Source organism: Phalangium opilio, unplaced genomic scaffold (assembly GCF_054372755.1).
Source record: "Phalangium opilio isolate 3A_F unplaced genomic scaffold, DU_Popi_V2 ptg001156l_1, whole genome shotgun sequence".
Classification (NCBI taxonomy): domain Eukaryota; kingdom Metazoa; phylum Arthropoda; class Arachnida; order Opiliones; family Phalangiidae; genus Phalangium; species Phalangium opilio.
In genome coordinates this window covers 17,080-28,418 of record NW_028324254.1, presented here as the reverse complement: position 1 = coordinate 28,418, position 11,339 = coordinate 17,080, and the positions used below count along the sequence as shown (strand labels likewise).

The 11,339-nt window shown below is 34.6% G+C and overlaps 3 protein-coding genes across 3 annotated transcripts; 2 read left to right on the top strand and 1 right to left on the bottom strand.

The window, feature by feature from the left end:
* Positions 1–4,672: 4,672 nt before the first annotated feature.
* LOC149587434 (serine--tRNA ligase, cytoplasmic-like) lies at positions 4,673–6,755 on the top strand. Its single transcript, XM_089863283.1, has 8 exons — positions 4,673–4,808; positions 4,918–4,988; positions 5,053–5,136; positions 5,208–5,366; positions 5,441–5,581; positions 5,642–6,149; positions 6,223–6,510; positions 6,581–6,755. Exons 1-8 carry the CDS (start codon positions 4,673–4,675, stop codon positions 6,685–6,687), a joined length of 1,494 nt encoding a protein of 497 aa, XP_089719409.1. The 3' UTR covers positions 6,688–6,755.
* On the bottom strand, positions 6,717–10,427 carry LOC149587432 (protein SHQ1 homolog). Its single transcript, XM_089863282.1, has 12 exons — positions 10,292–10,427; positions 9,185–9,268; positions 8,871–9,126; positions 8,662–8,807; positions 8,489–8,601; positions 8,258–8,418; positions 8,074–8,174; positions 7,954–8,007; positions 7,771–7,894; positions 7,560–7,680; positions 7,443–7,482; positions 6,717–7,153 (listed from the first exon to the last, which is right to left on the bottom strand). Exons 2-12 carry the CDS (start codon positions 9,257–9,259, stop codon positions 6,800–6,802), a joined length of 1,545 nt encoding a protein of 514 aa, XP_089719408.1. The 5' UTR covers positions 9,260–9,268; positions 10,292–10,427; the 3' UTR covers positions 6,717–6,799.
* On the top strand, positions 9,261–10,342 carry LOC149587433 (uncharacterized). Its single transcript, XM_089863284.1, has 5 exons — positions 9,261–9,498; positions 9,560–9,595; positions 9,672–9,812; positions 9,879–10,018; positions 10,081–10,342. Exons 1-5 carry the CDS (start codon positions 9,387–9,389, stop codon positions 10,108–10,110), a joined length of 459 nt encoding a protein of 152 aa, XP_089719410.1. The 5' UTR covers positions 9,261–9,386; the 3' UTR covers positions 10,111–10,342.
* Positions 10,428–11,339: the final 912 nt, after the last annotated feature.

Sequence of the window (11,339 nt, the reverse complement as noted above, 5' to 3'; positions counted from 1 at the left end):
ACAACCACAAATGCCTAAAATCATCCAAATCAAAAGAATATGCTGACGACACAGCCCTAATTTCATCAGACAAGGATCTGCAGACTCTAATTAAAGACACCGAACAGGATCTGAGTTCATTTAAGGAAACTCTACTTAAAAAGGGTCTGATCATAAATACCGAAAAAACAAATTTTATGTTAATCTCTCCGAACAAGCAGATGAGACAACTAGCAAATAATCTAACTTCACTATGCGACGGGACAATAAAAAGAGTAACACACTATAAATATCTAGGCCTGTGGCTTGATGAGCTCCTTTCCTGGTCAAATCACGTAGAATACGTCCTCAAGAAGGTAAACACTCGTCTCTGGATACTTAGACCGCTACAAAATAATCTTCCCACAGAGACTTTACGTATACTTTACAATTCCTGTGTAAAACCAATATTGCAATATTTTTTACCACAATACATCTAAGGCCAACCAAACTAAACTGTATTCCCTTCATAACAAGTGTGCTAAACTAATTTCCAATGAACGCAAGTACTCTTCAGCGACACTGGCCAGAGAAGTTGCGCAAATAAACACGCCGGATTTTAACTATTCCACAGACCTGTTAATCTTCATGTTTAAGGTCAAAAACTCGATCGTACCAGAATACGTTTCAAACTGGTTCCCAAAAAGCAGTTCCGATCTGAGAACAAGGGGAGATAAGCTTAACTTTTACACTGAAACCTGTACCTCACGTAATAGAGATAGAAGTGTCAAATTTCAAGGCATAACATGTTGGAATAAACTAGACAATGAGGTTAAATCGCTAAAATCGATAACCCAATTTAAAAATGCAGTTCGAAATTACATTTCTGACTAATTCGAATTAAACAAAAACAAATAACCGGTATAAAAATGAAATAAACCCCCACATAGACCAAACCCCCTCCGGGTGCTTCAAACTACCTTAATGAATCATTGTAAACTACATGATTTTAACCTGTATTATTTTTATTTTTCTCTTTTAATTAATTTAATTATAGGACTCCACTGTAAATAAGATTAATCTTAATGGATGTTCCTAATAAAGCAATTATTATTATTATTATTATTATTAAAACTTAATGTTAAAGAGTAAGTAAAGACATTTTGACTACTTCTTAAATTTCTATAGAAATCATACATTTCTATAGATTTCCACGTCCTCATTCAGAATAAAATAAATTTTCACCAAAAATTCGCCTCTAAATATTTAAAAATTAACTTCAAATATTGATAAAAAAAAGAGGTGCTAAAATTGCCGCCAAATAGAATTGAATTTGTCTCTGCGGTCTGACGTCACAGCTTAGGGATTTAGACCGCTCTGATAGTAGTAAAATTGGTACTTTTCTTTCCATATTTTCCCACCAGTTAGTATCTCGCCTCCTACTGATAGTGCTAGACTGCCAGTCTCCTTTGAGGTTTAGTAGGAAACCGAAGCGGTCTGGGAGTTTTTTCACTAGCCGCGGTAGTATTTGGTAGTATCCATTCAGAAATATTATCTAAAGGCCCGTTCAGACGACACTCTTTTTCTCGCTACGCTCGCCGTGCTGAGCTCATCAGATTTTCTGGCTTCACCAGCCTCTAGAAAATGCACTGTTCACACGGCCAAAATTTTCTCATTCTTGATCTCGGCAAAGCGAGAAAAAAAGTTGAAAAAATTCAACTTTTTTTCTCTCTTTGCTCGGCACAGCCAATAGAGTGCTTCCGAAATGACGTCATTCTTTGTTGTGTAGTCTGCTTCTATGTGGAAATGTGTTTTCATGGATAAAGAATGCGCGTGCGGAAATTTGTTTTCACGCTATAGGATCGGCAACTCCCTATCTCGAACGACAGCTTATTCTGTATATACTCTGTTACAACATCGGTTGTCAGCACGTGCAAAGCTAAGTCTCTATGTAACCTAGCCTTGCGCGTGCTGACAAGAGACAAAAAACTTCAGGATCTTCAGGATTTAAAATCAGTTTAAAATATCCTGAAGTTTTTTGTCTCTTGTCAGCACGCGCAAGGCTAGATTACATAGAGACCTAGCTTTACGCGTGCTGACAACCGACGTTGTAACAGAGTGTATACAGAATATTCTGTCGCTCGAGATAGGGAGTTGCCTATCCTGTAGAGTGAAAACAAATTTCCTCACGCGCATTCTTCATCCATGGTGTTTTCTTCGGTTCCGCTGGTTCGAATCCCTTGAAATTTGAATGAGATATATATCGAAGGGTTGTAAATTATCGTGCAAAGTTTTAAAACGAATAGTTCTTTTCTTAAAAAAAAAGGTTTTAATTATGCATAAATAAAACTTTAATGAATTTTTTGGATAACAACTAATCGTTCTAAAACTTTGCACGATAATTTAAAATCCTTCAATATACTTATCAGTAAAATTTCAAGAGATTCGGACTAGTGAAACCGAAGAAAACACATTTCCACAGAGTAGCAGACTACACAACAAAGAATGACGTTATTTCGGAAGCACTCCATTGGCTGTGCCGAGCAAAGAGAGAAAAAAAGTTGAATTTTTTCAACTTTTTTTCTCGCTTTGCCGAGATCGAGAATGAGAAAATTTTGGCCGTGTGAACAGTGCATTTTCTAGAGGCTGGTGAAGCCAGAAAATCTGATGAGCTCAGCACGGCGAGCGTAGCGAGAAAAAGAGTGTCGTCTGAACGGGCCTTTAGAGGGACTGAATTAGACACGCCTTCCCATAACAAACCAATGCATTATACCAGCCAATAACGGAGCCACCTCACTTGACGTCAGATCTATATTGCACGTGTTCAATGTTTACAAAAGTTGCCTTTTCTAAATCTCGTTTTGTTTTCATTATAATTCAATAATCGCTCGTCGGATTTTTATAAAACTTTAGAAATGAACATTTTTCACTTCATATTTACCAAAAATAAAGGAATTAACCTTTCCAGGAAAATGTCTTTACTTACTCTTTAATAAAATTTCAATTGTGAAATGGTAATATAAATTCGAAATGGAAATTTAAAATTAATGTTGTAATTAACTTAATAGATTTCATTGAAAAAACCATGAGCTTCATCGAGTTTTCTTGTTTTCATACTTTTTATGCAAAATACAAATTTGGTATGAAACCTGTGAAACCCTCGATATTTGAATCGCTAAATTATTAGCGTAAATAACTTAATAGGTTTCCTTAAAACCATGAGTTTCATCGAGTTTGCTTGTTTTATACTTTTTATGCAAAATACAAATTTGGTTTGAAACCTATGAAACCCTTGATATTATGGTATAAAATTAATCGCTAAATTATGAGCGTAAATAACTTAATAGGTTTCCTTGAAAAAACTATGAGTTTCATCGAGTTTTCGGTAAATTTATGCAAATTAGTAATCTTGTATCAAACTTTTAAAATTAACGGCCTTATGCATGGGGAAGTTTACTGGTGAATTTATGCAAATTAGTATATTGGCTGCAAACTATTGAAAATACTGGCCTTATGCAAGAAAAGGTTTCAGAATTTATGCAAATTAGTATTTTTTAAGCTAACTTTTGAAAATGGCGGCCTTATGCAAAAAAATTGGTATGCTGGAAACTTATGGAAATTAGTAGCGTCCCAACAGGCGGGAAATTCAAATTTATTCAAGCCACGTGAATAAGGTGAATTATAATTATTAAAACACCACTGAAAATGATAAAGTCGCTTAAAATGACCTAAATTTAATTAAAAATGTTTAGCGTATTGTAAAAGTGATTTAACTAATATTATCATTAAATACTGATTAATTAATTTCATTAAAAAGTTGAAACACAAACTACCGCCTCGTAGCGGTAAAAGACGAAAATTCAAATACGCAACTTGTCTTAGCCACGTGACTGCCTTGGTGGCATCAAGCCAGGGATGTTTGATATATCGACACTCTATAGGGATCGGCCTCTTCCTATACCCGTAATGTTAAAAAAAGGGGCAAGTTTTTGAGGCCGACGACAGCGCCATCTGAATTGCGGGAGCATCGTAACTATGTGATGATTCGTCTGCTAGTAGTACTGCCCCTCTGCGAGGCCTATAAAAGTTTAAAAACAACGATGAAGAGAGTTATGTTCGGAATTAAAACATGGACGAAAACAACGAGAAGCTTATTTATTTGTTTGAAATTTCAAGTTATTTCAGTGAGTAGTAGTTAATTGATATTAAACTTAGTATAAATAGGTGAATGTTTTCTTTTTAGTATAGAATTTTCTGTTTAGGAAACTTAAAAAGGATCTTGGATATTTTACTTTGCTCCACAGTTAGGAACGGAACAAAAAGTTCCAGGCATTTTAAAAAAATATATTTTAATTTACAAATAGTTTTCAGTTTAAAAGAGTGAAAAGGTATGGAAAAGGCAATTTTGAGATAACTCGTTGAAATTGCGCGGCCAATCTTTCATAATTTGCGCCATTTTTATTTCAACCAATCAGTAAATCATTTTCTTCCCACCTTTGAATTTCTCGTGACTTGACGTCATGAATATAGTTACGCTGCTCCCTGACACCAGGCGTCCGATTTTTGAGACGGCTCGCTTTTTTACCCCACCTTTTGTCAAGAGAGGCCGATCCCTATAGAGTGTCGACGATATATCAAACATCCCTGATCAAGCTTGTGCCGGGTTTTAAATTTGTTCTTGCATAAGTGTTATTTAAAGTTTAATTAAATTAAAATGGTTTTGGATATCGAATTATTTCGTGATGATAAAGGCGGAGATTCTAATAAAATACGGGAACTTCAAAGAAAAAGGTTTAAAGATGTAACTTTGGTGGATAAAGTCGTAAATGCTGATACAGCATGGAGAAGACGTGAGTGTTCTTAGGCCTTGCCCATAGAGAATGCATTAGAAATTTAAAAAAATAATAGTGATGCAATTTTTGCATCATTCTAAACTGCAACAATGTATTATTTCCTTAGTTCGCGGCCAATTAGATATTTTAAATAAATTTAAAAATCTATGCAGCAAAGAAATTGGTAATAAAATGAAGGTAAACATTACATTTGACAGTTCATAATGATGGCTTGGCATTAATCTTAAGTTAATTTTAAAAGAAAAAAGAGGCACTCGGAGATGACAGTCCATTACCACAGTCAATTTTAGATGTACTAGATAATTTAACATCGGAAATACTCCAAGTAATTAGTACTTCAAAATTGCAAACTAAATTCATTTTATAGTGAACTAATCTTATGTTTTACTGGTTTAGCCATTAACTATTAATCAGATTAAATCAGTTCGTAATTTGTTGGATGAGAAACTAGAAAAATGTACTCAAGATGTTGCTTTGAGAGAAACAGAGAGGAATGAATCTATCAAAGAAATTGGAAATTTGCTTCATGGGTCTGTTATTATAAGTAATGATGAGGTATGATACCTTAATGTTTAGTTTACTAGTTTTAATTTAAAAATTAATGTAGGCAATCTTAAAATCATTTTTAGGATGAAAATGGTGTTGTTAGAACATGGGGTGACATTGACATTGAAAAGAAATATTCCCATGTGGATTTAATCCACATGATAGATGGAATGGATGGTGAAAGAGGTGCAAGAACTTCAGGAGGAAGGGGATATTACCTTCTGGTAAATTTACCAGCTAACCATTTTATCCGTATTATTAATCAAATAACAATTAATTTGCAGAATGCAGCAGTCTTCTTAGAACACGCGGTGATCCAATTAGCTCTTAGAATCCTTCACAAAAAGAATTACAAGCCAGTTTATACTCCATTCTTTATGAGGAAAGATGTAATGCAGGAAGTGGCCCAACTTAGCCAATTTGACGAAGAATTGTACAAGGTTATTGGCAAAGAACAGGACAAGTCCGGGGACACTAAAGTGGATGAAAAATACCTTATTGCTACTTCCGAACAACCAATTGCGGCCTTCCATAAAGATGAATGGCTTCCAACTGACATTTTTCCTATTCGATACGCGGGAATTTCAACTTGTTTCAGACAAGAAGTAGGGTCTCACGGAAGAGACACGAGAGGCATCTTTAGAGTTCATCAATTTGAGAAAGTTGAACAGTTCTGTTTGACTTCCCCTCATGACAATAAGTCCTGGGAAATGTTTGACGAGATGATTGCCAATGCCGAGGAATTCTGTCAAGTTTTGGGGATACCTTATAGAGTAGTTAGCATTGTCTCCGGTAAGAGGGAGACTTCTTGCAAGCGTCAAAACACTATAGTTCTATAGTTTTTAACCCCTTTTATCACTAACAGGCGCCTTAAACAATGCAGCTGCCAAAAAACTTGATTTAGAAGCTTGGTTTCCTGGATCCAAAGCATTCCGCGAATTAGTTTCTTGTTCAAACTGCTTGGATTATCAATCCAGAAGATTACAAGTTCGTTATGGACAAACGAAAAAGATGAATGCCCAAGTGGAATACGTCCATATGTTGAACGCGACAATGTGCGCCGCCACTAGGGTTATATGCGCCATTTTGGAGAATAATCAAACTGAAACCGGTATCAGAGTGCCTGAAGCCTTAAAGCAGTTTATGCCGCCTGGTAAATAATCTTATAAAAAATGATGACGCGAAGTTATCTTAAATTTAATTGTAATTAAAATATTAATTAGGTTTGGAGAATGAAATTCCATTTGTTAAACCCGCTCCTATTGAAGAAGCTGAAAATAAGAAACAGAAGAAACAAAAGGATGCTGGTGGTCAAAAAAAAGAAGAATGAAATGTAATTGTGGAGGGAAAAAAACGGCGTTTGATTTGAATAATTAATATTAAAGACCTTTATCAAAATATGGTGTATAATATTTTTGGGTTTTTTTAAACCAAATGATTTCTTATCTTCGCCTTTCATGAGATTGTTCATCTTTCCCAAATATTAAACACTCATCTTCACTTCCACTACTGCTACCTTCATTATCGTCAGAGTCAATTTCACTATGAGAGGAATAATCATCAGAATCAGTTGTTGATTCTTCCGAACTTTCATCAGATTCATCATCATCATCACTGCTTTCTTCTTGGTTAACATTTTCATTGTTTGGTTTGTTCAATTGTAACTGTTGCATTTGATTTGCAAGCTGGCTTGTTGATTCCTCTGTCCTCTCATTTCCTTCTTCATCAATGGCTAATCTAGCAGCTTCTTCAAGTTCCACTAATTCTAAACCAACATCTTGTTTTTCAATACAAATCTAAGAAAGATTGAAGTCATTTTAAAATGAAAAAGAAGTTTTTCAGGGTTCATACAACTTTTGGAAAACTGATTTGCCAGAGTTTTCCAGGTTATTCCCCAAGTTTTCTACCAAGTTTTTTTCCCCATATATTTCTCAGGTTTTTTCCCCATTTATTTCCCCATAGATTTCTCCGCGTTTTCCAGGTTTTTCCCCATTTATTTCCCAGGGTTTTTCTTCAAATATTTCCCCGAGTTTTCCAGGTTTTTTCCCCATAGATTTCCCCGAGTTTTCCAGAACACACACTCACTTTAGTTAGAGCTTCAGCCATTTTGACAAAAACTGTACTCCTATCAAAAAAATAAACAAATTTTTTGTTGATTATTAAATTTAGGCTTAGGTCGGGACGCACATCATATGTTCTTACTTTAAAGTTTGTATCCAGACGCAAATATCTGTGATGTAGAGTTCAGTTAATAAGTAATAAGGGTCACTATTGTTAAAATTGGAATGAATGTCCAAGAAACATTTTAAAACCATTTTAGAACCTGAGAGAAAAAAAAGAAGAAATTATTAGCTTTAGTTAAAAATATTAATTAATTATATTATAATAATAATAATTATAATTAATAGTATACCTAGAGAGAGCAAAGAAATCGCGTCTTGAACAACCGTTTTAGACAATTCCCAATTACGGTGTAGAGGATAACACAAACTACGTCTCATGAAAGACAATATTACCGAGTCCAAGGAGGAAAAACTCTATAGTTAAATAATTAAATCTTAAATAATTACTTTTATAAATTACATTATAATATTACATCTAGCCAACATAAAGTGGAACTAAGTTTTGTTACAGTCCATGCAGTTTCAACCTATAAAGTTTTTAAAATGTTATAATTAAATTAAACTTATAAAGATCTAATTATAATTATAATTACAGTGTTTTCTCCTTCTGTTGTCCTAAAATTATAACAATACGCTAGAAGAATATCAACAATGCTAAGTAAAACCTGTTGTTTTAAACTGTGATCTAATAGATGTATTAATTTAATTAAGGATAAATTAATTATTAATGCTTATTTAAATTGAAAGCTTATGTATTCTAGAATTCTGGAAGGATATATTCCTTGTTAGGTAAGTTTCTCATCCTTTCTTGTTCAGATTCCGAGAATGTAATTAAAGATTCAACATCGGTGGTTTTATCCTTCTTTTTGTAGAGTTCAATATAGTATGGTAAATAATTCAGGATCTTTTTAACTTCGCTGTCTTGATATAAATCAGCTCTGAAGTTTAATTAAAAACTTGAGTTAACTTATTTTTAAACTTTAAAAGCAAGGTATGAATGGATTTTACAAGTAATGGTCATCGTTAAATTGTTCTTGTTCCAATTCAGATTTTTCTTTCTTTCTTTGCTGTATCGTTTTCTTATCAGGGTCTTTAACATCAACTAAGTCAGGAATTTCATCCTAAATTTATTATACATCAGTTAGAGTGGTTAAAGTAACTGCAAACTTTCACAACCATACTCTAAGTTTCGTGAAAACTCCATTTTTTTGGTTAGCAAAACCGTAATGAGCTTCTTCTATTAACGTATCTTGGTCTTCCGTATATTGGTTTTGAATTATATCCCAACAAAATTCTTCATCCTCACTTTGTTCATTATTTCTGTCCCCTTTAATCGCAATTAAATTTAGATTGATCTTTACACCAACTAATTACGAGTGTTAATTATTACCTAAAACTTCAATGACAGGGGATTTAAAAGCTGGTTTTCTGGTTGATAATAGTTTGGTTTGAAAATCTAACCCTTCAAAAAACTCCCCTTCATTTGATTTAGGTACATTAATTGTAAATGAGCCTGTATTTGCGTCGTATTTTGCACTTTCCTCGCCATTTTCTAAAACATTTCCAGGCAAGATAAGACGTAGAAAGTATGGTTTTGAGTAGAATCGGAATTCATTGTTAAAAAACTCTATTTCAGTCTCTGAAACCTAAAATTTAAATTTTTACTACTTCTGAGATAATACGAGTTATTGGCAATGGGTGTACCTTTGTGTAGGGTGCTTTGATTATAACAATAAGAAATTTTTCATTCTGATTTAGCTCAAAAGCGGGGGTTATCATTTTTTTTTACTGGAAACAAAAGAAACACTTCATGAAGAACAATAAAAACTGATAACAACTGATCTTTAGGGATAATGGGTGGTTTTTACATCTAAGTCTTTATGTAGACAATATTTCAAAGTAAGAAATGGATAAAAGCTACTACATTTTCATAGCTTTAATTTTATTAAGTATAAACTTCCAATTTCAATTAGCCTTAGACTCCTCTGACTCTTCATCTAACAATAAAATTGGCCAACGTAAAAAACAATTTACATTGTTAACTGACATAAAATTTCTAATAAAATTTTGCATTTTCAGCTTTATTTTGCTATGGATGTTCTGCCCTACTGACTGGTAACCCCTTAGTTAAATTCAATTACATTCTTCAAAGCTTAATGACAATTAAAAACTAATAAGTACAATCTCATAGAACTTCATAAAACTTTAAAGTCATCTTATGGTCGTCTCTCAATCATTAAAAAGGAGCTCCAAAATATATGCAATACGAATAATTTTGTGGTTTATCAGTTTAGCCCACCCAAGATGGTTAAAACTTGCGAATACATCTTAAGTAAGTTGCAGAAATTATCTGTTTATTCTAAGGTTGATACGTGCTAATATAAGGTACTTTTTATAGGCAACTATGAAACGCAATTAACAGAGGCATCATCAAAGTATTATAAGAAGTATAACACCATTAATAATGCTATTTTGAAAGAGGAGTTTTGTAAATCTATTATTAAAGCATGTGATGTGATACCCAACAGAGAAGAGCTGGTAATTTTAATGTGATTTGGATTTTTGAACAACAACTTTAATGGTCATGGTACTTTTCCTAGATGAACATGGAGACCAACGAAGATTTGTAATTATGCAAAAACCCCACCACCATATGATTTGTTTATTTTGATAAAATGTCAATGCAAAGTTGAAAGTTACAAACACAATATTTAACACATGCAAATTTCACTAATTAAATTCTCACGCTAGGCCTTGGCTTTATCGCCCTTCTTTCTATATCTTAAATTAATTACTGTAAATAAATATTACCTTATATAAGTGCTTCTAATTTTTGAATAAAAGAGGTTACGTCTCCATAAATTTGACTACTGAAACCGAAACTAACTCTCCACGTGTTTTTCTTCCAGACTACCATTGAGTTGAGAAAATTACCACTAGAGTGGCCTTTGCGTTAACCCGCCGGTCAAAGCCCATTACTTCCAAAGACCGTTTCTTCCAAAGCCAAAATCATTTGGAAGTAACGAGCCGGCTGGCTGGATCGTTACTTCCAATATGACGCCCCCTGCAATATGATTGGTTAAAAACATATGGTAGTAGGAAAACTCCTAAGATATGCTCCACCCAAATCTATCGTTACGTGGACAAATCTGTCGGTGCGTGGACAAATCTGTCGGTGCGTGGACAAATCTGTCGTTACGTGGACAATCTGTCGGTGCGTGGACAAATCTGTCGGTGCGTGGACAAATCTTTCGTTACGTGGACAAATCTTTCGGTGCGTGGACAAATCTTTCGGTGCGTGGACAAATCTGTCGGTGCGTGGACAAATCTGTCGGTGCGTGGACAAATCTGTCGGTGCGTGGACAAATCTTTCGTTACGTGGACAAATCTGTCGGTGCGTGGACAAATCTGTCGGTGCGTGGACAAATCTGTCGGTGCGTGGACAAATCTTTCGTTACGTGGACACATCTTTCGTTACGTGGACAAATCTGTCGGTGCGTGGACAAATCTTTCGTTACGTGGACAAATCTGTCGGTGCGTGGACAAATCTGTCGGTGCGTGGACAAATCTTTCGTTACGTGGACAAATCTTTCGTTACGTGGACAAATCTTTCGTTACGTGGACAAATCTGTCGGTGCGTGGACAAATCTGTCGGTGCGTGGACAAATCTTTCGTTACGTGGACAAATCTTTCGTTACGTGGACAAATCTGTCGGTGCGTGGACAAATCTTTCGTTACGTGGACAAATCTTTCGTTACGTGGACAAATCTGTCGGTGCGTGGACAAATCTGTCGGTGCGTGGACAAATCTTTCGTTACGTGGACAAATCTTTCGTTACGTGGACAAATCTGTCGGTGCG

Coding starts and splice junctions, on each gene's coding strand:
- LOC149587434 (XM_089863283.1), top strand. CDS start 4,673: ATGGTTTTGGATATCGAATTATTTCGTGATGATAAAGGCGGAGATTCT. Junction 4,809..4,917: donor TGATACAGCATGGAGAAGAC/GTGAGTGTTCTT, acceptor TTATTTCCTTAG/TTCGCGGCCAATTAGATATT. Junction 5,367..5,440: donor TTATTATAAGTAATGATGAG/GTATGATACCTT, acceptor AATCATTTTTAG/GATGAAAATGGTGTTGTTAG.
- LOC149587432 (XM_089863282.1), bottom strand. CDS start 9,259: ATGATAACCCCCGCTTTTGAGCTAAATCAGAATGAAAAATTTCTTATT. Junction 8,602..8,661: donor GAGTTTTCACGAAACTTAGA/GTATGGTTGTGA, acceptor TAATAAATTTAG/GATGAAATTCCTGACTTAGT. Junction 8,419..8,488: donor TTTAACGATGACCATTACTT/GTAAAATCCATT, acceptor ATTAAACTTCAG/AGCTGATTTATATCAAGACA.
- LOC149587433 (XM_089863284.1), top strand. CDS start 9,387: ATGGATAAAAGCTACTACATTTTCATAGCTTTAATTTTATTAAGTATA. Junction 9,499..9,559: donor TAACAATAAAATTGGCCAAC/GTAAAAAACAAT, acceptor TTGCATTTTCAG/CTTTATTTTGCTATGGATGT. Junction 9,596..9,671: donor ATGTTCTGCCCTACTGACTG/GTAACCCCTTAG, acceptor ACAATCTCATAG/AACTTCATAAAACTTTAAAG.